The 23,753-nt window shown below is 45.9% G+C and overlaps 1 protein-coding gene across 1 annotated transcript in view; it reads left to right on the forward strand.

The window, feature by feature from the left end:
• The first annotated feature begins 2,348 nt into the window (after window positions 1–2,348).
• The window catches only part of PRRX2 (paired related homeobox 2), a 65,442-nt gene continuing 44,037 nt past the window's right edge, over window positions 2,349–23,753 (forward strand). Inside the window, exon 1 of the mRNA XM_077836071.1 lies at window positions 2,349–2,592. Coding sequence (XP_077692197.1) covers window positions 2,349–2,592 — 244 coding nt within the window. The remainder of the gene's footprint in view (window positions 2,593–23,753) is intronic.

Genomic DNA, 23,753 nt, shown 5'->3' on the forward strand with positions numbered 1-23,753 from the left:
ACTACCAGGAACACAATCCTTCCCCACACAACACACACCAGCACGAAGCGAAGGACAGAAATGGGTCCAAACCAAAAAGCTCAGCTCCAGTTTCTGCAAACCTTGAGGAACTTTGAATCCAAATCTGACCCAGGTGACTTTTCATAAGGACAGCATTCCTGGCTCCAGTTGCTGACTCCTCTAGGAAAACTGAAAAATGTTGAAATCCGGACAATCATTCTGTTTATACCAAGGATGGGCCAGCATTGTCCAAATTTAGATTTGATTTAGGCTCTGATTCATGGACGAGGTCAAGTCAGCAAAAGGCTTTCAAGTTCGGATTTGGTGGTGATGCTATCTCACCAGCTGTTCTCATGAGATTTCACCAGCATCAGAATGACAAAACAGGCCTCTCCTGGGTTTGGATAAAAAATGTAACCAAAGGGCTCAGACCAAGAGATTAGATTCCAGACCATCTAAGAATCAAAGGAGGTCTGATTCTAGGGCTTAGCCTAGGCCTGTTTCTCGTTTCTGCATTCTGTCTTGCTCTCTATTTGTTCTTTAGTGGTCTACAGACATTTATATGACAACAAAATCTTTACTCCTTCAGACTCCATCCACTCCTGCTCATTACCCATCCGAGGACATAATTTACTCTTTGTAACATGAGCACCGTGGAGATGAGGATTAGGTCACAGAAGATATTAAATGAGCTAAATTGTTTGAGCGAATCAGATTAAACAAGACCAGGAGAACACACTCAACTCTCATCCATAGACATGGACCCTGTAGCTCAGTTGAGGAGCTGATTGGTGACAGAGCATGATGGGAAACCTGTCATGCTTCTTCCCATGATTTAACTTTCCTTTGGTCAGAGACTCTTGGGTTGACAGCCCATCTCCAAATTCATGCAACGTCATATTTTGAAAAAGGAAAATAGTTTGGATTGGCTTCTTTATCAGCCCAAATCGCCTCACTCCAATTCAGTGGGATCCGTGCTCTGTTTTCAGGTACACCTATCTAAATCTGGAGTCTCTCTGCTGACTTCAGTGAAGTTACTCCCAGTTCACACCAGGGCTAAGAAGATCAGAACTGGCAACATTTAATTCTAATGAACAAAGCTGGAGTCCTGTTTTGGAAGTTTAAAAAACAGCCTCTGAACCCAGCCACCCTTGCTCTTGTTTTAAAATAGGCAGGTCTGTTGCCGAAAAACAGAATGCACAAGTAAAACTTGCTACAAATTTTAACTTGGTTCAGGCAGTGAGCTCCCTAGCTGAGATGTTTTAGGACACGTTAGAGTTCAGGAGTAGATTTTTATGAGCTAGCAGTTTGAATCGCCAATGCAGATCCCATAGCTGTACACACACAAAATCACACACATGTGTCTTCAAAAACAAGTGCACACACTGTACTGAGGAAGAATTGTGATAAGCACAGATACACCAAAAGGAAGAAAATCTCTTCTCTTATTGTCCTGACTGCAGCCCCTCACCAGACACTAATAACAAGCCCCTGCCTCACTTTTCAAAGCTTGCTCTTTTTAAAAATATTTCTAAAGAGGAAAAACTCATTTTTCCTCTCTCAGTGGCTGCTTTTCATTAGGGAGGCTCCATAGCAATCCCTAGGGAAGCAGCCTATGAGTTTTTAACTGTGGTGCAGGGCATAATTATCTCGTTAAGGCAGGAGAGCTGGGTTTTTCCCAAGAGAAGTGACCTTGATCTGAGGCTGAGGGAGGCAGTGGGGGGCTATCCAGAGATTTTGACGCGGGGGTGTTTGTGTGTTGTATATATGAAGGGGGGGTTACATTTATGTGCGTGTGAGCTTGATTTTATGAGGTCCCTTCTGCGAAACCATGGGTCAGATCTTTCTCCAGTGGAATCTGTACATGTGAAAAAGCCCTTCCCTATAGAAGCTCTGCTGAGCACATTCACTTTACACTTGTTGATAGAAGCACTTAACTTTCTCAGGCACAGGCGGGGGAACAAACATGCGCGAGGGGTAGGAGAGAAAGCGAAGTGGTTTCTCTCTCTTGCTCTTTTTAGAAAATCTCTGCCGCAGAAAAGAGGGGGCAGAAAAGTCGGGGGAGGGCCGTGGGGGCTGTTCGCGTCAGTTCCAAAGAAGGGGCGTTGTGTGTGGACACGTTTGTCTGAACCACTCCAGAGCGAAGGGGAGAGGAAAGTTTGGGGTTTTTTGTTGGGGTTTTGTTTTTTTCCCTTCCCCTCCCCAGACGTCAGCACACGGCGGAACAGCGCTCGGGACGGGAGAGGGAGACCGAGGGGCTGGCTGGCTGGGGCACCGGGGCTGCCTGGCCGCTCGGGGCACGGGGGCGTGGGGCGGGCTGGGGGGCACGGGGGGCGCCGGAGCGAGCCATGGACAGCGCGGCAGCCTTCGGCATGGACAAGCAGTTCGGCCCCAGCCCCGGCCGGATCCTGGAGCCGCCTGACAACCCGCAGGGCAGGAAAAACTTCAGTGTCAGCCACCTCCTGGACCTGGAGGAAGTGGCGGCCGGCATGAACGGGGGCAAGGAGCCCGGCCCGGAGGCGAGGGACGGCGCCAAGGGGCTGCAGGAGCCGTCCGGCGGCAGCAGCGGGAGCGAGGCGGCCCCCCAGGACAGTGAGTACCTCCGGCCCGGGGGGCGGGGGGGCCACTGCTGGGGCAGGGGGAGAGGCGCCCCCAGAACTAGCCCGGGAGGGGGAGGGGGGGTGGGGGGCAGAATCTGAGCATCCCTGAGAGGCACAAGGCGAGCAGCGGCTGGGGGGGACACCGCTGAGCATGGGGGAGAAGGGAGGGGGGCAGTGCTTCAGCAGGGCCAGGGGCACCCCTGGGGGCCTGGCCGTCCCTAGCCCCGGCGCCCCTGGGGGCCTGGCCGTCCCTAGCCCCGGCACCGCTGCGCTTGCCACATCAGTTCTGAATGTCAAAATATTGCTTGAGCCTGGGCACCTCTTTCACTACAAATTAAGCACTGGGTGGGGGGCACAAATCCAGGGTATCAACAGTGCTGGAACCAAGCTTCCGAGCACCTGATTTCATAGGGGCAGACCCTGAGCGTCAGCTGGGATGGGACAAAGGCCCCCAGCCCTGGTTTTACCTTATTTCTCCTGCTAATTTTGAAACTCACCTGAATGGAGTCAGCCAAGACATTTGTGCTGCGGGTGGGGATAAGAATGGGACCCCCCCACACACACACACATCCCCAAATGGGCGGCTAGCATCTCTGTACTGATTGCGGATGGGACAGGGCCACTGGTTGCCCATTACAAACTGTGACAGAAAGAGAGTTGTCAGTGGGCCACCGGCACCAAATAAAGGCCAGATCAAGTGGGCATAGACATGCGAGATTGGGCTGGTGGCTGATTGGAGACCCAGGTCTGAGGGCTGGGAGAAGAGGATGGGAGACAGAAAATTGCCTGGGAGTGAGTGAGGGGGAGAGGGAGAGAGAGGGAGAGCATCATCAGTGTTCAAGGAGAGCTGTATTGATGCCCTGGGTTCGGGCAGCGTGATTTGCTGGTTCTATTTGGGAGTTCCATTAACAGGCCCGTGGACAGACCTTGTGTTCTGAATACCGTTACTTTAAATGCACGAACGCAGCAAAGGGATTATCCGATTGAAATAAAATCATTCCACTCCACCAGGAAATGCTACAGGCCAAATACTCCCCTGACCAAGATGTTCAAAAGTAACTAGGAGTTCTGGGTGTCTTAATTTTGGGGTCCCTAACTCAAGGCATCTGAACGTTGCCCAATTTTCAGAGAGCGAAGGCTCAGTATTTCTGTCAATCAGGCTGCTTTTAGGTGTCTTGAGCTGGATATCCAAAAATCACTAGTCACTCTTGAAAATCTGGACCATTATTTTATTTTCCAGAACAGATAATACTGAACAATTCTGTCTCAAGCGAATGCCCATCTTTATTTTAAAAAATAAAATAAAACAAGCAAATATTTGATTTTTAAAGGGTTAGATTTTGCCCCTCTTCACTCAGATTAAGCAGTCCCTTGCTCCACAAGTCATAGCAATGAGACCTGTTGGACCACTCAGACAGCAAGGTACTGCTCAGTGTAAATCAGAGGGGCAGAATCCGGCCTCTGGTTTAAAATTAACTAAGCGCTGTGTGAGGTTTGCAAGGAAGCTTCTAAAATCACCAAGGTAAAATATTATATTGATATTTTGCTTGGTCTGCTGCAATAATATCACAGGTCTGAACCAAACAAAGCAAACTTCAAAGTGCCAGAAGTATTTTTTAATGCCATAAACACTCAAGTTTGGTTCCTAGCTGTCCAATAACCTGGGTAACCAAAAAAGATCAATTATTTGATCGCTCTTTGGAAAATTCACAACAGGTCTCTACCCAGCCTAAATTTATGGATCAAAAATCACTCCCCGTCCTCCCCTTTTTTTTAAGTAAGGAAAATAATTTGGTTTAGGTTTTTAATCTGAGCTTCAATGGCCACTTTTTCCTCTCAGCCGAAGGCAAACTGGGACGTAGGCATCCCAGCTCCTTCTAAACTCATAAAGAAAATGAAAAGAAACCCCTTGAAGAAGTGGAGCAGAGCACTTGTAAACACCCGTAAGGAGCACACTCCAAAGAGCCGATGCACTAAAACTGAGGCAGAACGAGCATTTTTCTTGTTTTCAGTCTGGTAGCGACGTCTTGTCGAGTGACTAGCATCTATCTGAATGCAACATTGAAGCTGCTTAATCCCATTCCTTATCATTAGAGTCTCCATGTACGGTCTCTTTTTCACATCATCATTCTTGCCAGGAAGTTGGGCTAGCTATTGCATCTATAAAATGACTAATACGTTCGCCAGTCAATGCAAAAACACGGCTGCCTCCTCGCTTCACCAGTCTGGAAAGGTTCTTGGGGGGTTTGCAGGATATTGTTTTTTTGCCCCCAAGAAAAAAATATTAGTAATTTTTTTTTAAAGTTCTTCGTACTGATTTCTAGCAAATATTGAGAGAGAAGCTGGAAAGCAAATCAGCTACAGTTCTGCACTGATCTCTCTGAAACAGGAAAGACCAAAACCACTCAGGTTTCTCTCTGTCTCTCTTTTATTTTTGTGGCTGGTCTTATCTGTTATTGTTACTGAATCAGAGAGGAGGACAGACACTCTCCTTCAAAGGAGCATATACACACAAACACACCATCTGCAACAGAAAACCTCCAGCACTTAAATTCACAAATCACGGAGAGTGGACACATAACTTTTGAATATAGACTCTGATACGTCTTAATTTTGTATTGTGTTTAAGATACCAGCATAATAGGTGCCTTCAAAATATGATAGATACATAGATAGATAGATAGATGCCAAAGGAAAGCAAATACAGTGGAGAGAAAGAAAAGAAAATGATTACAGGAAAGCAAACCAAGGAACTTTACTTTGGAACACACATTACAAAACTTTTTCAAAGCACATTTTCTCTGATGAGTAGAGATTAACATACTATGGGAAGCTCCTTACACAAAGAAACATCATCTGCTTTCCAGCAAAACAAAGTAGCAATTGCAAAGTTTCTAAGCGATGAAGTATACACAATGCAATTCTGGTTATAGGTTTCAGAGTAGCAGCCGTGTTAGTCTGTATTCGCAAAAAGAAAAGGAGGACTTGTGGCACCTTAGAGACTAACCAATTCATTTAAGCATTAGAGACTAATTGCTCAAATAAATTGGTTAGTCTCTAAGGTGCCACAAGTACTCCGTTTCATTCTGGTTATAGTGAACCTCTGCAGAATGAGGGGGGCAAATACTATCAAATCACTTCCTACAAGATTACTTTGCAGGAAAAAAATATCGATCAAATAATAATCCCATTTTCCCCACCAAATGACACTGGGTTTCGTCGATAAAATATTTGATACACGAGAAAAAAAATGGATACAGGGAAAATAAACACAATTTTAAAAGAGGAAAATTGCTAAATCTCAACAAGTGGAACCCATCCATGTGGTGTTTATATCCAAAATGGGTAGAACATTACAGTCCTCTACACTAGTATTCCCCCACCCTAAACAATGCCCAAGAGACATGGGTTGAGAATTAGGGCTAAATCCTGAAAAACCCTTTTGGAAACAGTCCTTATGGGAGTGGACAACACTGGAACTACTCATGTGAGTAAGAGCTTGCTGCAGTGATCCCTTCATTATCATACTCCTAAATGCTACCCATGTGATGATAACATATAGTGCCCTCAATGGATTGCAGAGCAACAGGAAAAGGGATGCTGGGGAAAATATGTACACAGACAAACTTTGCCACCGATTCAAAGGTGATTCATGTGAGTTGAGCAGTTTTAGCTCCCTATAAAAGTGAGTTTCTGAGGATCCGGCTGGCCTGCATATGTTCGATACGTTGCTGTATTTGCCTGGAAGCCTGGAAAATGCCAGTTTTGTAAGGCTTAATAGCTGTCTAGGCCCACCAATCAGGCAGGCTAGTTTAAATGACACTAGCCATTTCTACCGATGAGACAGATGACAACATTTTCAAAAGCACTTAAATGACTTAGGAGCCTTCAGTCCCCCTGATTGTTCACTGATACTCAGGCATCACAGTGACTTTTAAAGGCTCCTAAATCACTTAGGCAAATGGTGGGGGTGTACTCAGAAAAACTAAGATTCCTCATTCCACCGCTCAAGACTGGGAGAACTCGGGCAGTGTTATCAGTTTATCAGCTAACGATGTTATCTGAAAAAAGAAAAGGAGTACTTGTGGCACCTTAGAGACTAACATCGGATGCATCCGATGAAGTGAGCTGTAGCTCAGGAAAGCTTATGCTCAAATAAATTGGTTAGTCTCTAAGGCGCCACTAGTCCTCCTTTTCTTTTTGCGAATACAGACTAACATGATTGCTACTCTGAAACCTGATGTTATCTGAAGCTCATTCATTAAACCTTTCCACCATGGCACACTGAGCTCAGCTGCAGGGAGCCTGATTCGAGCAGAGAGCACAGGGTTTCGTTTTTAAAACTATTATTCCTTCCTCTTACTCTTTTTGGGGGGAGCAGGGGGGGGGATCAGCTTTTTTGATTTATAAACATGTTCACAGCAACTCTGTTGCTGTCAGCACATTGCTCTGGAGGGTCCTCTAGGAAGAACGGCATCGGCAAGCATCAGGTCTCAAGGCTGATGTAACTGATTGGTAGAGAAAACCAAGGGCCCTTCAAACCCTTTTCGAAGTCGCTGCACGTAGGGAAGGGAATTACTGGAAAGTGTTGGTCCCAGACCAGCACCAGGGGAGCTGCAAGTTAAAACTGTCACTGTAGTGAGCCATCCCATGCAGCAGATGGAGAGACCCCAGAGCACCTCCACCTAACTCTAGCCTGCACGTCTGTCCATCAGAGGCCTGCTGGTTTAACCAGTGTCCCCGCTGTGGTGTAACATCCCTGACAGGTCAGCAGCAGGCTGCAATACAAAATCACTCCCAGGCATGGCTCTTAACTGGGACTGATTGCAAAGTTGCTGATTTTATTTCTGACCGTGTCCGTTTCCTCGTGGTCCTGCCCTGAAAGCAGGAATGGCTGCTTTGCGAAAACAAGGGCCCAATCCTGCAGCCCTTACTTGGGCGAGAGAGGACCTGACACATGCAAGTTGTCCCGCATGAAGACCCAGGGACAGCTCTACTCGCTCGTGTGCGAAAGGGCTGCAGGATTACCCCTTTCGATAGGAGGACAAGTTATGTGTATGTTAAAGAAATGAATACCTCCTCACTTCCAGAGGCCTCCTTTGCTGGTTTTCGTCCTGCCATGGAGTTCATTCTGGGTCTGTGTTGCACATGGGAAGCCTGGGAAAGCCGAGAGCAATAGCCTTGTCGATGGCCGCCGCAGTCAGGCCCCCGTGGTCCGATGCCTAGCCGACTTCTTTCTAATATTCGCTGGGTTCACAGCCTTTTAAGCAGGGAGCCCGCTCCTAAAGCCCCCAGACACCTTTGTGAAGCTAATAGATCCACAGCTTCCCAGGCCAGAAGGAACCCTGGTGGATATCTAGCCTGACCTGCCGTAACACGCAGGCCGGCCAACTTCCCCAAAATAATTCCTAGAGCAGATCCTTTAGAAACACGCCCGGCCCTTTGTGATGCTCTGGGATTGTACAGGACAAAGAGAGAAAAATGTGCCTCCATAGCGCCAAATAAATATAAAATAATAGCAACAAATAAAAAATTAGCAGAGGAGTGGTTAGAAGGGACTGAGCTGAAGTCCTGCACTTAACAATGTTTCTGTCACTTTCATGAAACTGCAGATTCATATGTCCTCAGCTAGCATAACTCGAAGCAGCTCCATTGAGCTATGCTGAGTTACACCAGTTTGTTGTTTGGCCCAGATTGCTCCTTTATTGCCAAGGAACCGTTTCCTAAGTGCTTACTCCAGTTTTGCTCACTCCTTACTTAGGTAAACTGAAGTTTTATGGGAGCAGGAGCTTGCCGGAGTGAGAACAGAGGCAAGACCTTAGGAGATGACCCTTAAAAAAAAAAAAAGATTTACAAAGAGAAGACAACATTGCAAAGAGGCTGCCACAAAAAAAGCCGTGCCTTGGTCCCCCTAAATCAGACTTTGAGGTATGAATTAGGAGTATTAAAATAAATCAAGCACATGCAGAAATTAGACGTTTGGGCCACATCCTTAGACGGGGTAATTTGGCCTCAGTGGGACTATGCAGCTGGACACCAGTGAAGGGTTTGGATGCTTCATTTTTAATCCACGGTAAATTACAGCAAAGAAATAAAATCAGTGCTGAATTTTTCTCCCCACTGGATAGAGAAGGAGCTACTAACAGACAGCCACTGCAACTGAAATAAACCTACATAGCAAAGGGACTGGTTAAACTTCCCTGCCATGTGGAATTATTTTATCCTTTCCAATTTTTTCGCTCTGCACGTTCAAAAAAAATAATCTAAATCCCAAGTTTTTGTTTCTTAACGAGCATAAGACAAATTTTTTAAAAAAGCAAATAAATTTCCCCCTTGAATGTAAAACATGTAATTCTTCTCCTGATATGATTACAAGAAATGGACAGGGAGGGTTTGATTTCAGCAGCTATAAATCAGTCGCAGGCTCTCGCAGATCGAGAGCACCACAGAAGGTTTTATTCGGATCCTGTGAGAAGCCAGTGATTAGTTCCCAACCCAACTTCCACCGCACCTCCCTGTTTGCCTGGTGTATAGTGTGTGTGTGTGGTGGGGGAGATAATGGGAAATTGCAAAGAGATATACAGAAATAAATCAGAGTATCTCAGGGGGCTTCACTTGGGGAGACAGCTCGGGGGGATACGGGTAAGAAGGAATAGTTCCCCCCTGAGCTGAGGGGCGTCTGTAATCAATTAGTGCCATGGGGGAGTGAGCTGGATTTCCAAGTTTAATGTTGACCATTTTTTGTAACTTGCTTGGAAACTTTGCTGCTAGTGAACCCATGTAATGTTACATTTCCTATGTGCTCATATCAGAAAACTAAAGAGGACCAGAGAGACAGAAAAGCCTTTTTAATCAACCAGCCAGTGCAGGACAGAAACAAAAGTAACTTTTCCAGCTGTCAGACAACTGCCTTTGTTTCTTCTGACCAGGACCTCACCATTCAACCTAAGGGATCCCTAAGCCCTAACGTCTAAGTAAAGCTTATGACGGGAAAAACTCTCTCCACTGATATGTTCAGAAGTTTCCCATTACTGTGCGTGATAGGATGTTCATTCGGTGCAATTCTACGTGCCCAAGACACTTACCAGAGCAGGAATGTAAAGGTTAATCATGGATTTTACCCCAGCAGTCTGTCCCATCTTATCTACAGGGGAGCCAAGAGCAGCATAACGAACTTGTGGGTAGTAGAAGTGCTTTGCAAAGAGAAAGCTGGAAAAACCAGTACGAGATAGAGCGTACTCCCAACAATCCACTGCACACGCAATGTCCACACAGGAGGAAAGCAGGAGGATTTATCGACCACACAGGGAGGGGAATGAAACTGTTCAACAGGGGAAAAGGGAAGATGAAGAGCGGCCTGCTCCTTTGAAGATCTCAGGCACGCTCTCTTAATCTTGGAAAGTCCTGGCTGGGTAACGCAGGCCTGGTTTAGCCGCATCTGGCTTTCTGATGGGCTGGGGCTAAGAGCACTGCAATAGCCGCTATGTAGCACTTATTAATTGGAGGGCTGGTTGCTGTTTTTCATAGCTCACAGTTCCCGGAGGTGGGGGAAAATCTGGTGTTCACCAAAGTCCTGCTCTTCTACCCTATTTTACAGGTGGGCTGATAGACCAAGGCGGGCAGTGGCCCAGCTCGGATTCGAACCCAGGATAACCCTGGCTTCCAAGCCTGCTGTTAGCACTAGATCATACATCCCTGGTTCCTTACTTGGGGCCAGAGGCTGCTGTGAAAGCGATGCCACACGCCTTTGGTAGCGGCCTGATGGTGGTTATGGGGCTCAGGTTCTGCAAGCCGCGGCAGCGGTCTGCTTGCCAGAATCTTGTTCTGCAGCCTCGACATGTTGTTACCATTCATAGGTCACCCAAAGTGGGGTGTTGTGGAGCAGGGGATGAATAAAGGGGAAAGTGAAGAGACCAAAAACTGTTGCCCCCATAAAGTACTGGGGAAAATGAAGCTACAATAGACCCCTCCCATGAGTAACTGGCACTCCATAGGTCCTTTCAATGGAGACGTAGAAATACAAGGAGTGTAGGATAAATAGAGGGAGCTGTATAAACACAGGGAGCATAGGAATTGCCGGATCAGATCAGACCAGTGGTCCATCTACTTGGTATCCTGTTCCCCACAGTGGCCAGTACAAGATACTTCAGAGGAAGGGGCAATAAACCCTGATGAGGGCAGTTCTGGGATAAACTGCCCGTAAGGAAAGTTTCTTCCTAACTCTTATCCCCGTCAGTTACTGATTGGTTCATGCCCTGCCTAGTGTAGCTGGGGCTGTTCTCATTATCTATGTAAAAGTCTAATCCTTTTTATAATCCTTCTGCGTTCTCAGTCCCAATGATATCTTGTGGCAATAAGTTCCACAGGCTAACCGGGTAAAAAAACATTACTTGGTATCGGTTTTGAATGTGCTGCCTTTCAGTTTCTCGTCTGTCCCTTGCTCATGTAAATCACAAGCAGGTGAATAGGAGCATCTAATTATCTTCTCTGTACCTGTCATTACGCTGTACACTTCCCTCGGGTCTCCTCTTCTTCATCCCCCCTAAACGGCTTCACTCTTTTCGATCTCTTGTCATATGGAAACCCCTCCGGGGTGCTGATCCTTTTCATCACCCTTCTCTTTCCGCTATGTCCTTTTTGAGATAGGGTGGCCAGAACTGAACACAGTGTTCCAGATGAGACTGCGCCATTGATTTATGTAATGGCATTGGAATATTTTCCGCATTATTTTGTACCCCATTCTCTGTTCCAGCGAACATTTTGTTTGCTTTGTTGATTGCTGTTGTGCCTGGAACAGAGATTTGTACACAATGGCATGCGGGTCTTTTGGCTGAATGGCTCCAGGCTGAATGGGTCCTGACTTCTATGCACTGTCTAACCGAAGTCACTATGTGAAATCCTGGCCTTATGGAAGTCAGTGGCAAAACTTCTATTGACTTCAGCAGGGCCAGGATTTCACCCAGTATTGACATAAGGGATACAGGATCACAGGGTCCAATTCTGCATTCCTTGTTTGTGCATTGGATTCAATGGGCCCACAATTTTATCACGTATACGACTGCTATTTTAGGGTCCTGACCTTTCACCTGTAGTTAAGGGGTCTGCTGCTATTGATTTCAGCAAGATTAGGATCAGGGCCTTAAAGTTTCCATGTTAACACACAAGTTACTTGTAATGTCAACCTTCCTATTTACGTACATGGCATTTCCACGTTAGCAGTGGGAATGTCAGGAAACATCGAAGCACAAGTAGAATTTCAGCATCTCTTCCAAACCAAAGCAGAACTTCAAAAGGAATATTGCCTTTAAAAAAGAAGGCAGATGGATGGGAGGGGTTGTACATGTTTGCTTTTTAATATTTGGTAGATTGTATTTGTAGCATTTGCTAGACTAAAATTCTTTCCCAAATGCCAGACATTAATCCTTCCCAGTTAAGCACAAGTGGCTGGGGGAAGAGACCAGCATTTTGTTCTGTTTGTACGACCAGCATCTAGCACAGTGGGGTCCTGGGCCACGCAGGGACTCCTAGGTGCTACCACTGCCCAAATAAATACTAATAGTGCCCTGACAGTGCTATGCAAATAATAATTACAAAATGTAAGGGTCACACCCCACCCTGCCAAATTAACCAAAACCTATTAACATAGGCCCTGATTCAGCAAGGGTCTTAAGCAGCTGCCTAACTTTAAGCATGTGAATAGACTGACTAACTTCAATTAAACTACTCACATGCTTAAACTTAAGCACATACTTAAGTGCCTTGTTGATTCAGGGCTATGAAGAGTAGCAGCTAGCTCCACATCTGGGGCTAATGATGTGTGGGCCACAGACCATATGTAGGGGGAATGCCAATTTCCTCTATCCGATCATAAACCTCATCCACGAATGTGGGTCTCTGCGTTGGGAGAGAAGCACATGCTGGTTGAGAGCAGCAAAGCAAGGATTCCTCTCTCCCCAGCCCTCCCCTGTGCTGTATTGAATGGCAGCCATGTAGATCTGAGAGATGGCAACATTTGATCCATAGAGACTAAATCTGATCTCTGTAATGCTGGTGTCAATCTGGAGCAACGTCATTGACTTCAGCAGAGTTACTTCAGGTTTACACCTGTTTTACAAAGAGCAGAATTTGGCCCTTAGTTTCCTGAACTGATATTATTTTCATAAAGGGTGTTTCCTACCTAATTCTCATTGTACGTACTTTAGCACCACATGTCCAAACTGCTAACTGAGGTCTGATCCTGCAAAGAGGCATAGTCCTTACTAGCACAAGTAGTCCTCTTGAAGTCAACGAGTCTCCATGCAGGAGTAAGCATCATGCCCCGTAAGTGTCTGCAGGATTGGGCCCTACTGTTTTCTAATGGTTGGACCACAGGTCTGGGATCAGGCCTCCTGGTTTCTATTGCTGGTTCTCCCACTGATTCAGTGTGTGACCTTTGGCAAATAACGTCACCTCTCCCTTCCTCAGTGTCCCTATCTGTAAAATGGGGATAAATTATATTTACACACCTCAGGAAGGTGTTTGAGCTTCTCTGAGGAAAGGCACCATGGAAGTGAAGTGTTTCTGATTCCCACCCGCCACCTGAATATCTAGGTAATTCAGTGATGGGAAAATTGGGAGCTAAAACTTACTAATCAGAAGCTGAATAAAAATGGGGCGGGCTGGGGGTGTGTGAATTGTCCAACCATGTAAGTATCAAGTGTTGAGCCAATACTCCGCAGAGCTCCCTTTAAACTGAGGACTGGCTTCCTAAGACATGTCTGAACTCAGAATCCAAATACAGACCAGGTGAACCTACTAGCATGTCCTCCCTTTGCAGCCAGTCTCACCCTCATTGCACATCTGGGATGCTTTCCCTTATGGAGGGGAGACAGTGTGATGACAGGAGAGGGTTCGCATGATAACCTTATCTTTTATTGTCATCCTAAACTGAAACAGGCACTCGACATTATGCCTCATTTCTTTTTATGGCCATCGCTCCTTCTCCTAGATGCAGTTTTGATGGCTGACAGCACAGACTGTGGCAACAAGTTTATTAACATTAAAAGTAAAATGAAGCATTTCCATGAAGGACCTGAGGCCCAGAGTCCAACATCCTTGTGGCCCCTCCAGGACGCGAGGTCTCTGGAATGGTATCATTCAGTGGGTCCCAATGGTGGGAATGCCATTCTCACCATGTGTCCTGAACACAAACACATTGAACGAAGAACTGCATCATGTCTCCACACCAACTCTTTCCCCCCACCCCCTTATACATACCGAAAGGCCACTGCTGTGAGGAATCAGGGAGGCCCAACACACAGAATAGCTATGGTGACTTCCAGTACCCTGGGTTCTATTCCTGACTCTATTGCCCATCCTCTTTGTGACTTAGGGCAAGTCGCTTCCCCTCTCTGGGTCCCTGTTTTCCTCCCATCCATAAAGACATATTCCCTACCTTATCTGCTCCTGTGAGGATTAACAGCACTTTGAGATCCTTGCAGAGAGACCCAAAGGATTATTCCCTTGGCCAGCAGAAAGCCCTATGCAGGCATTGCCCCTCTTCCTTGTTCTTGGAATATCAGGACTGCACCTCCCACAGCTAGCATAGCAAATTCATCTTCATTCTTGGCCCCACACACCCTTCATTCTCCAGTAATGGCGTTGCAAAGCCACCACCACAGACGTCCAAGTAGTGACAAGAAAAGGAGGACTTGTGGCACCTTAGAGACTAACCAATTTATTTGAGCATAAGCTTTCGTGAGCTACAGCTCACTTCATCGGATGCATACTGTGGAAACTGCAGAAGACATTATATATACACAGAGACCATGAAACAATACCTCCTTCCACCCCACTCTCCTGCTGGTAATAGCTTATCTAAAGTGATCACTCTACTACCAGCAGGAGAGTGGGGTGGGAGGAGGTATTTTTTCATGCTTTGTGTGTATATAACAAGATCTTCTACACTTTCCACAGTATGCATCCGATGAAGTGAGCTGTAGCTCACGAAAGCTTATGCTCAAATAAATTGGTTAGTCTCTAAGGTGCCACAAGTACTCCTTTTCTTTTTGCGAATACAGACTAACACAGCTGTTACTCTGAAACCTGTAGTGACACTGTCTTCTCCTCCAAGTGGCTCGTGGCAAACAGCCATCACCATCTCTTGCTTCTCATCTGCATGGTCATCACCACCCCCTCTTCACATGTAGCATTTGCTTTATGGATAATTTGCTTTCTTCCTTGCTAGAACACAGGTACGGCTAGCCAGTTCAGTCTCCAACTACTACCAAAAGTATCCATCTATTTGTTGATGTTCAGCTGTGCACATGAATACACATTGTGCAGTACTTATTAAATGGGACATTTAACTAGATCAAAAATTACAACACAGAATGATTGAAAACAACAAAATCAAAGGAAGAAATGCCAAGTGAATTGGCAAGGATCTCTTTTCTCTACCAGAGCAATGCAATAATCTCTCATATAAAACTGTATGCAGAACTTTTGAGGTCTTGAAAGCTTGTTCACCTCCTTTCATTAGACTAACAAATAACGTCTAACGCAAAACATCTGTTAACAACAGCCCTTAATGTTCTCAAGATGATAAAGCAGAAGGATAATTTTAGCCAGCAGGCCTTGACTGATGCCTTTTCAAACAGTACAGTTACTTTTGGTGTTTCTTGGAGATGGGGGGAAATTGTGAAACGCAGAGTTGGTTTGGTTGGTTTGTTTCTCGCTGGCTAAAGCTACAAACCTTTAGGAACTATCCATTTTGTCAGGGTTCCTAGAGATATTTCTGTAAGTTCAGATGTCCATTGCAAGGGCTCGCCGCACCAAAGTTAAATACGGTCACCCAGGAGAAACACTTGCCTGTTGCAGAATTTTCAAAGGCACCTGGAGGTCCCAGCTCCCAGAAAAAAAGAGACAATTCATACAGCATGGCTAGAGAAAGCCTTCTCAGATAGGACCAGTCCATGTGCAACACCCAGTTCATGGGAGAGCCCAGTGATTTACTGAGAATATTTCATCCCCCTCATAGTCTTGGACACCAGAATGGACTGATTTCAAGCCAGTTTGTCATTATTATTATTATTTATATTACCGTAGTGCTTTGGAGCAATAGTCCTGGAGCAGGACCCCAGTGTGCTAGGTGCTGACTCCTTTTGATAAGGAGTCAGCCCCAAATGATAAGAGTTAGCCATCAGAATGGGGAAGTTTGCTCTTGTTGTACGTAAAGCAGCTGTAAATGAAGAAAGGAACAGAGACACATACAAGATGGCAGCTGGGACCAGTGATCCTAGAGTGATTTTTTAATGTAAATTAGTGTGAATATAAACAACAACCAGGACAATAGGAGCAATAATATTTCACGTACCTATATGTAGACACAGTATATGGGGTCTCTAACCAGTTGAAAGAATCATAGGTCCCTATGATTCTTCCCTCTTCTAGAGCTAAGTGACTGATTAGATCCCCTCATTGACACAACCTGCTTCTGGTCGGGACTTAGCCTTTAAGGGAAAACATCCTCTGTTGCATTCAAGACACACACACACACAAAGTTAAATAAAAACAGAAATACTCTTACTGGGAGGTTGTAACATAACAATATTATTTCTTCGAATTCACCATGTTAACACACAAAGCCCAAACCAGAGAGAGAGACAAAGCAGGCTGCTCCCTAAAAGAGTGACACAATTCACCCCACCTTACTGTAGGCTAGCTATCTCTAGACTAATTGGGATCTCTTGCTCTCCTACAGAGCCCCCTAGCCTGCAAGTAGGAACAGCAACCCCCTTACAAATTAAAGTGACAACCTACACAATTCCAACACAGGTTTCAAATGCACCACATCTTCCATTTTTAATGCTTTTCTCCAAACAAGCCCATCTCCTGGTGCAGGAAAGTAAATAATTTTAAACCAAAGAGAGAAGGTGGGGGGCAGGGAAAGAAAGCATAGACAAAGGGAAGGTTAAGGAGATAAGTGGTGGAGCAGAATGTCCTCTGCCTGAAATTAAAAAGGAAAGTAGGAGAAGAAACAACTCACTTTATTCCTTGGAGCTTTCTGGGTCAAGGGCATTTCAGGCCTTTCCCCTGTCCCAACAGGAGAACCAAGAAGTGAAAGTTATGACAAACAGGAAGTGAAACCATCCAGTCTCAAGCAAAATGCAAATAGTAAACAGCAAAAAGGAGGCAAAATACAGTGATAAAGCTGGTCAGAAAATTGGTGGGGGAGGAGGATCTCATGGAAAAATTATATTTTTTATCAAAAACCTGAAAATCCTTCAGGTTTTTGGTTTATTGACAAAAAGTTGCATTTTTTCCCCACAGAAAGTAGATGCTTTTCATGAAAAAAATTCTTTTAGTCAAAAATTCAATTCTTCATCCTAAAAAGTTAACAGTGGAAAGTTTTTGACTAGCTGTGTACATTGGGTTTTAAAAACTCTTTCAGATGTAGCGAGCTGAAGGTGCTGCAAACATCACAGATAAGAGGAAATATGTTAGAACTGGTCAAAAAATGATAAAGAGAACATTTCAAAATAAGGGTCACTTTGTGGTTTTTGAAAAGAAACAATTTTTTATTTATTTGAAATTTGTCACAAAAATTTTGTTTTAGATAATTTCCTAGTTTTTTGGGTCTCAGCCCCCCCTCTTCTTTTCCTTACCCCCCTTTTCTCTTCTTTTCCCATTTTGCCACTGAAAAACACGGTGGGGGAAAATTAAAAACAACATTTTGTGGGGATTCACTGAAAATATTTTTGCACTAAACTTTCTGGTTTTGAAAAAAAAGGCCATTTTCAATGGGGAAAAATGCAGAACATTTCAAGCAGTTCTAAAATATATAAATAGGGTTGGTTTTTATCTTGACAGTGCCCCTTTAATAAGGGGGTTACAGTGCTGGATGGTGAGTTGCATTCTGAGTTTGGGGATTCAATGATTTTTTGTCAGATCTTTCTAGGTCTGCAGTTTCCTACGGCTCTCCATGGGCTGCTACATGAGTTTTTAAATTAATTATTAGTCTTACTATTGACTAACCACAGAGGGCTACATTTTAAGTTTCTATAGAGGCAGAGAGGACACCTGTATAACCTGACTGTCTGTGGCTGTGGCTAGTTTTATAATCTTTGTCAGGTGATGGAATGGTATTTTGGAGGCCACATGGATGATGGATTAACTTCCTCCCTCCCTCAAGATCTGTCCCTTCAGAACCTGCCTTGGAAGTTCTGATGAAAAGGACATTGGATCGGGCAAAATTGAATTTTTGTATTTATCATTCCCAGGGGCATTTCTAGGTCTGTCTCGATTCAGCTAATTCAATTTCTCTCTTTCCTGTCGACCCCTTGTCCTCTCAGTTCACCTCTTGCACAGGACAAGGCAAATTGGGAAGGTGTCATGATTCTTTCTCCCCAACCTGATCTCCAGCATCCAGTTCTCTATCCCAATCATGTACAGACATGCTGGTGTCAACCAAAGGCAAAGAACCAGAAGCCCAGCAGTTCCACCAGCCACTGAATTCTCCTGCTGTGGGATCAGACAATCCAGGTTTCCTCTGAATGGGCCGATCCAAAACCTATCGGGTGATAAATCCTTAATCTCATCCCAGGATGACCCAGCAACCCGCCAAAGGAATCACAGTCACTCCCAAAACAATATATGGTGTGAGCTCCCGTTAAGAGCCAAATCCTTGCACAGAGCACACAGCCCAAGTAAAAGAGAAGTGCACCTGGGGATGAACGTAACCAGCGCTAAGGGGTGGAATCCCTGGCTCCACCTCAACAGCTGGTGTGGAGTCACTCTGCTGGCACTCCTGCAGGCCACAGAGTGGAGGAGAGGATGGAGCCTGCTGCTATCCCCTCTCCCGCCAACCAAAGTCTGGGTCTATGTGCCAGTCACAGGCCCCTTTGCACTCCTCTCTAGGGCAGTCTGCTGCTCAGCAACGCACAGATGGGGATTGTGAGTGGGCCTGGTGAGCAGTGGAGTTGGGTCTGTACATAGCATGTACGTACTGGCCTGAAATCCTGAGTAGTGGCTAGGGGAACAGTGGGCACAGCCAGACAATGGACCTCTGGGGCAAGATTCACCAAGCTACTGAGGGAATAAGGGATTGGGAACTGGAAATGAAATCCTGGCTCCATTGAAATGAATGGCAAAACCACCATTGACTTCAGTGGGGCCAGAATTACACCCTGGATGTCTAAATCCCATCGGCAGCATTGAAAAAATTTCACCGTCAATGTCCAGTCTCAATGGGTTCTTGATGACTCTCCAGCCAGGCAATGGGTCCTTAGCTCACTGTTGAGCCGAGGTCCTAATAAAATGAATTTCCTAGTTGTAGTGGCCTGGTGGGGCCAGCAGGCAGCTGAGAAACCCTCTCCCAACCCTTTCCAATTGCCTTTTGATCACAGGTTTCATAATGCTCAGAATTATTTATTTCTCATGATTTAACAAGCAAGTCCTTCCAATGAGGGGAGAAGTGGATGGCTTTCCCTTCCACAATGGGATAAAAATATACTAAGATGCAGGGGGAAGGAAGTTTGGTCTTATGGTTAGAGCAGGGAAGCAGGAGACAGGATTCCTGGGCTGTATTCCCAGCTTAACAATTGACTATTCGTTATGGGCCCAATCCATTTAAGGCAATGGAAAGACACCCAATGGGCTGTAGCTCAGAACTTGTGTCATCGTGGGTAAGTTCACTTAACCTAGACATGTGCCTCTGTTTCCCCATGGGTGAAATGAGGCTAATCATGTAGGGCTGATGTGAAGCTTAATCAACATCTGTAAAGCCCTTTGAGCTGCTCAGACGCACGGTGCTATAGATATGCTTCCCCTGCTTCAACTGTCTCAATCAGTCACAGGAGGAATCACAAAGCATAGTTACAATCCAGACGGCATCCCTTTGGCAGAGGTCTGGCATTGGGCTCTCTACCACTGGACACCATCCTTCGCTAGCGCACTTGAGTCCAAGCCGATCTGTTCAGCAGGCCCTTTATTTTCCATAACACATGCGGCGTCCATGCAGCTGCTACGTAATTACATGACAAAGGCAGTCTACATACCCAGGGATTTAGGAGGGGTTTTACCATATTTGAAATTAACAGGGAATTCAGTTCCAAGTTTAATTGCTGTGTCACTTGCAATATTTAGATCCTGGGAGAGGTGGTTTTGTGTTTAGAGCAAAAAAATAATTACAGGTTTACCCTGGGGATAGCCTGGGCAGGAGTTACAATAGAGTCCCAGAGTGGAGTCGTTGGTTGGTCCATAAACCAGAGTGATACAAATCTAAGGGCAATACTAACCATTCCAGTGCTTCCATGTAGACACTGCACACGGTTTCTATTTGATCCCTGCAAATAAAAGGACAGCTCTTGCTCTCATTTACTCTTGGGCAACCTTTCTCTACACCAGGGCAGTGTTTGGCCCACAAGGTTGAATAAAGGGGACATACTGTAGTTAGGAAAGTGGAGCAGAAGGAGCTCAGGGGGTAGAGTCTGCTTATTCCAGACAGAAGTGGTGCTGGCCTTACTAACAAACATGGCACCTAGATGGTACAGCGTGAGTACATTAGACACATGCAAATAGGTCAATACAGTTTTAATCGCTATTTTTGCCCTTGTGGATGATCTCTGCAGAGACGCCCAGGAATAAACAGGGCAGGGAACCTGAGTTCCTATCTCAGTCCTAGGGAAGATTCCTCTAGGTCAGGGTTAAGATAGGAAGACAGGGTGGGGAAATCTGTCCTTAGGTAGCAAATGCTGTAGAGAAGAAGGCTGGCCCCATGATTAAGTGTCAGGACTGGGACTCAGAGGACCTGGGTTCAGCTCCTGGTTTTGCCATAGATACCATGTGTGACCCTTGGCAAGTGACTCAGGCGATCTGTGTTTGTACTCCTGCAGCCCTCTGCTCGGAGCACCTCACAACACCCCCCTGAGGTAAGGAACAGCTGCCCTCATTGTAAGATGGGAAACTAAGACCCAGAGAAACTAAGTCCCAGATCACCAAAGGCATTTAGGTGCCTAACTCCTATTGGAGTTAGGAACCTAAATATCTTTGAGGATCTGGGCCCAAGTGACTTTCCCAAGGTCACATAGGAAATTTGCAATTGAGGCAGGAATTGAACAGAGGTCTTTTGAGGACCAGTTGTGTACCCTATCTCCTAGACTGCCCTTTCTACTGCAGCTCCCCAATTGCCCAATGGAGATAATAATGCTCCCACCCTCCGTCTTGTCTATTTCGATTGTAAACTCTCCAGGGCATGGATTGTTTCCTACCATGTGGTGTACGGCACCTAGCACAAGGAGGCCCAGATCTTGAGTGTAACAATAATGCAAATAATTCATAATCATTATCTGCAGTCTAAGGCTGTCCGTCCAGGCCTTTTCAACAGCACTGCCAACATTAAAAAATAGACATGAATGAACATTTCATTTTGATGTAGTGCTTGCAATTTGTGAGGAAAGACAAAATGATAGCCATGCTGAGCTGTGACCGCTCAAACCAACCGTGTGAGAATCGGGGGGGGGCCTGCTGGAAAATCTGCAAAAGCTGCCTCTACTGCCCTGCCACAGTGTGAGTTTTTCCAACCACAAGAAGCAGTTTGAAGAAGGTTAGGAGGCCATTCCCCATCAAGCCAGTGGGGTTTGCCAATGCACCTCCTGGAGAGAGTTAGAATCCCCATCTGGCTGCAACACTTGCACTTCATTAGCCGGTTATTACAGCTTTTTGTGCTGACACTGGGAAAAGAATACGATTCATCAGGCACCTTAAATCTTCCAGCCCCATTGCACAGAGACTGTGTATATAGGATGCAGATCGCTGTAGCGGGCAGGGAAGGATTAAAGGCAGAATCCAAGGGACTCCTCAGCTGCAGAGGGCCCATTGCAGCCGTGCAGCCGCGAGCAATCAGTGGCAATGCACACAGCTGACTGCTGCTGACACAGGCCCCAAATAGGAAGAGACACACCCTGGGCCAAAGGGGCCTCTCACCTGACTCCAACTTGAAAGGCAGCAGTACATGCTGCCGAGAGAGAGAGAGAGAGAGAGAGTGAGTGAGTGTCGGGGAAGGAGGAAGATTTTTGTGGGGAGAGGCCAATATTTGAGAGGTTCTAGTGCTGGTCCATACCCTTGACATAGCCCCAAAAGCTGGAGATGGAAGAGACCAAGTTCATCTACAGGCTGAAGTTTCCCCCCCAAGAAGAGACTATATCAGCGATATGCATTATACTTAGCAGCGCAATAACTGTGTGAAAGGGGGCAGACTGCTGTATTGTAACCTATACAGTGCTCTCAGGGAGCCAGGCTTCTTTAGACGTATAGGGTCCACCTCGTCAACTATCCAGTCTCCAACAGTAGCCAGCACTAGATGCTAAGAGGGCAAGTGTAAGAAACCCCACAGTGGGCAAGTGTAACACCGCCCTGGAGCTCCCTGCAGGACCAGAGCCTAAAAGGAGACAGGGTCGTTGCGTTAAAGAACGTAGGCCCCAATGGATCCACAAAGGTACTTCAGCGCCTGACTGCTGTTGAAATCAGTGGACATTAGGCGCCTAAATCTTTTTGAGGATCCAGGCCTTCCAGTGTAAACCGATGGGCATGGATGGGGAATGAGATGCAGGGAAGGACGGCGAGTGAGCGGCGATGTACATTATGGGGTTGGTTAGTTCTGTGATTTTATATTTTGGCAGCACGTATGTTGGTGGGGGAACTAGAGGTTCGGAGCCTTGCGGAAGAAGCACGCTTCAAAGGGTCTACAAGTTATTTTTAAACATCATAAAAATACCCTCTTGTGAAATTAGCTTAGAAAAATAAGCAGGGAACCATTACATTCGGTCTGTATGGAGAGCACTTGCTGCGGATCTCAGATCTAACCGCAACAAACTGATTTATTTGTACAAGTTAGCAGTGGCCCTCCTAACATCAGGAGCTCTGCAGCACAGTTCATGTCATACTCCAGAATAAACACCAGACATAATCTCCCAGGTGTGGGGGAAAAAAACAACATTCCCGTCTTCAACCTGAATGGGCCTTCCCACAAGTTACCTGCTCTTCTTCTTTGTGCATATAAACGTCACCTCAGACCCATGTATGCCTTCAAGTGCTCGGAACACAGGCAAGGCGATGGAGTTTTAAGTGAATTAGGCACTCAGACGCTATGATGAGCAGGCCCAGTGCTACCAGGAAGAGAGGCGGTAAAGGGGACATTTTCCCCCCTCCCCCTCCCCGCCCAATAATCTGCAAAGGGCTGCAAGTTACTGTCAGAAAGCCCGCCATATGTACAGGTATCCAGTGCTAAGCAGTGGAAGTGACAATGACAAAATACTGACATGAGCTGAATTTTACTTTTTCAAACCCTTAAAATCTAAGCTTTTCCAGGGGTCTAAGCAGCCCCTGGACCCCTGGGAGCTTGTTTGTTTTTAAACAGCATCATCCAGGAGCCCCAAAATGCCCACTTGCCCCTCTGCCCAATAATGGACCCTAGAATCGGTCCTGATGGTGAGTATGGTGTCAGCTCCTAGACAGAATAGAATAGGGTAAAGCTTATACTAAGGCTTTGCCTACCCTTGGTTTTGTTGCACCCCTGTAACTACATTGATCTAGTGTAGATCTGCTGCCCTAGTGGGTCTTACACCTGAAGCGGAGAAAGGCCGTGCAGATGCCAGTGACACCATCCACCAGAATAGCGCACGCACAGACAGCGTGTGCGGCCGTGCAGCTTGTCCACGCCGGGTGTTTACTACGCACTAAGCGGTGTGCAGACATAGGCCACAGTAATAGCGTTCACGCGGACAATAGTGTCCTGTTTCGGTCTGTAGATTGTGGACACACAACATTACTCACTAACATTCTGGGTGGAAATGCCAAGGTCCTTTGCTTCGCTACTGAGCTGTGTGAATTCTGGGATTTTTCTCATTGTACGTGGTGGGATACATAGTGAAAGCCAGGCGAATTCTAGGCCTTAGGGTCAAACTCCAAAAGTCCCATGCAACTAGACTAGTGCAAAAAAGTTAACCCAGCATAGGCAAAGCTAACATCACCCAGTTGCAACACGTAGTACTCTAAAAACAGGGCATGATGCTCCTACATGGTCTGCCCAATCCTCAGGGAGATTAATGATGGAGCACCCTCCAAAAAATTGCATGGGCTTGAACCGCATATATTATCTACATAATGCAATCTCAG

The sequence above is a fragment of the Eretmochelys imbricata genome, chromosome 16 (genome assembly GCF_965152235.1).
Source record: "Eretmochelys imbricata isolate rEreImb1 chromosome 16, rEreImb1.hap1, whole genome shotgun sequence".
Taxonomy (NCBI): Eukaryota; Metazoa; Chordata; order Testudines; family Cheloniidae; genus Eretmochelys; species Eretmochelys imbricata.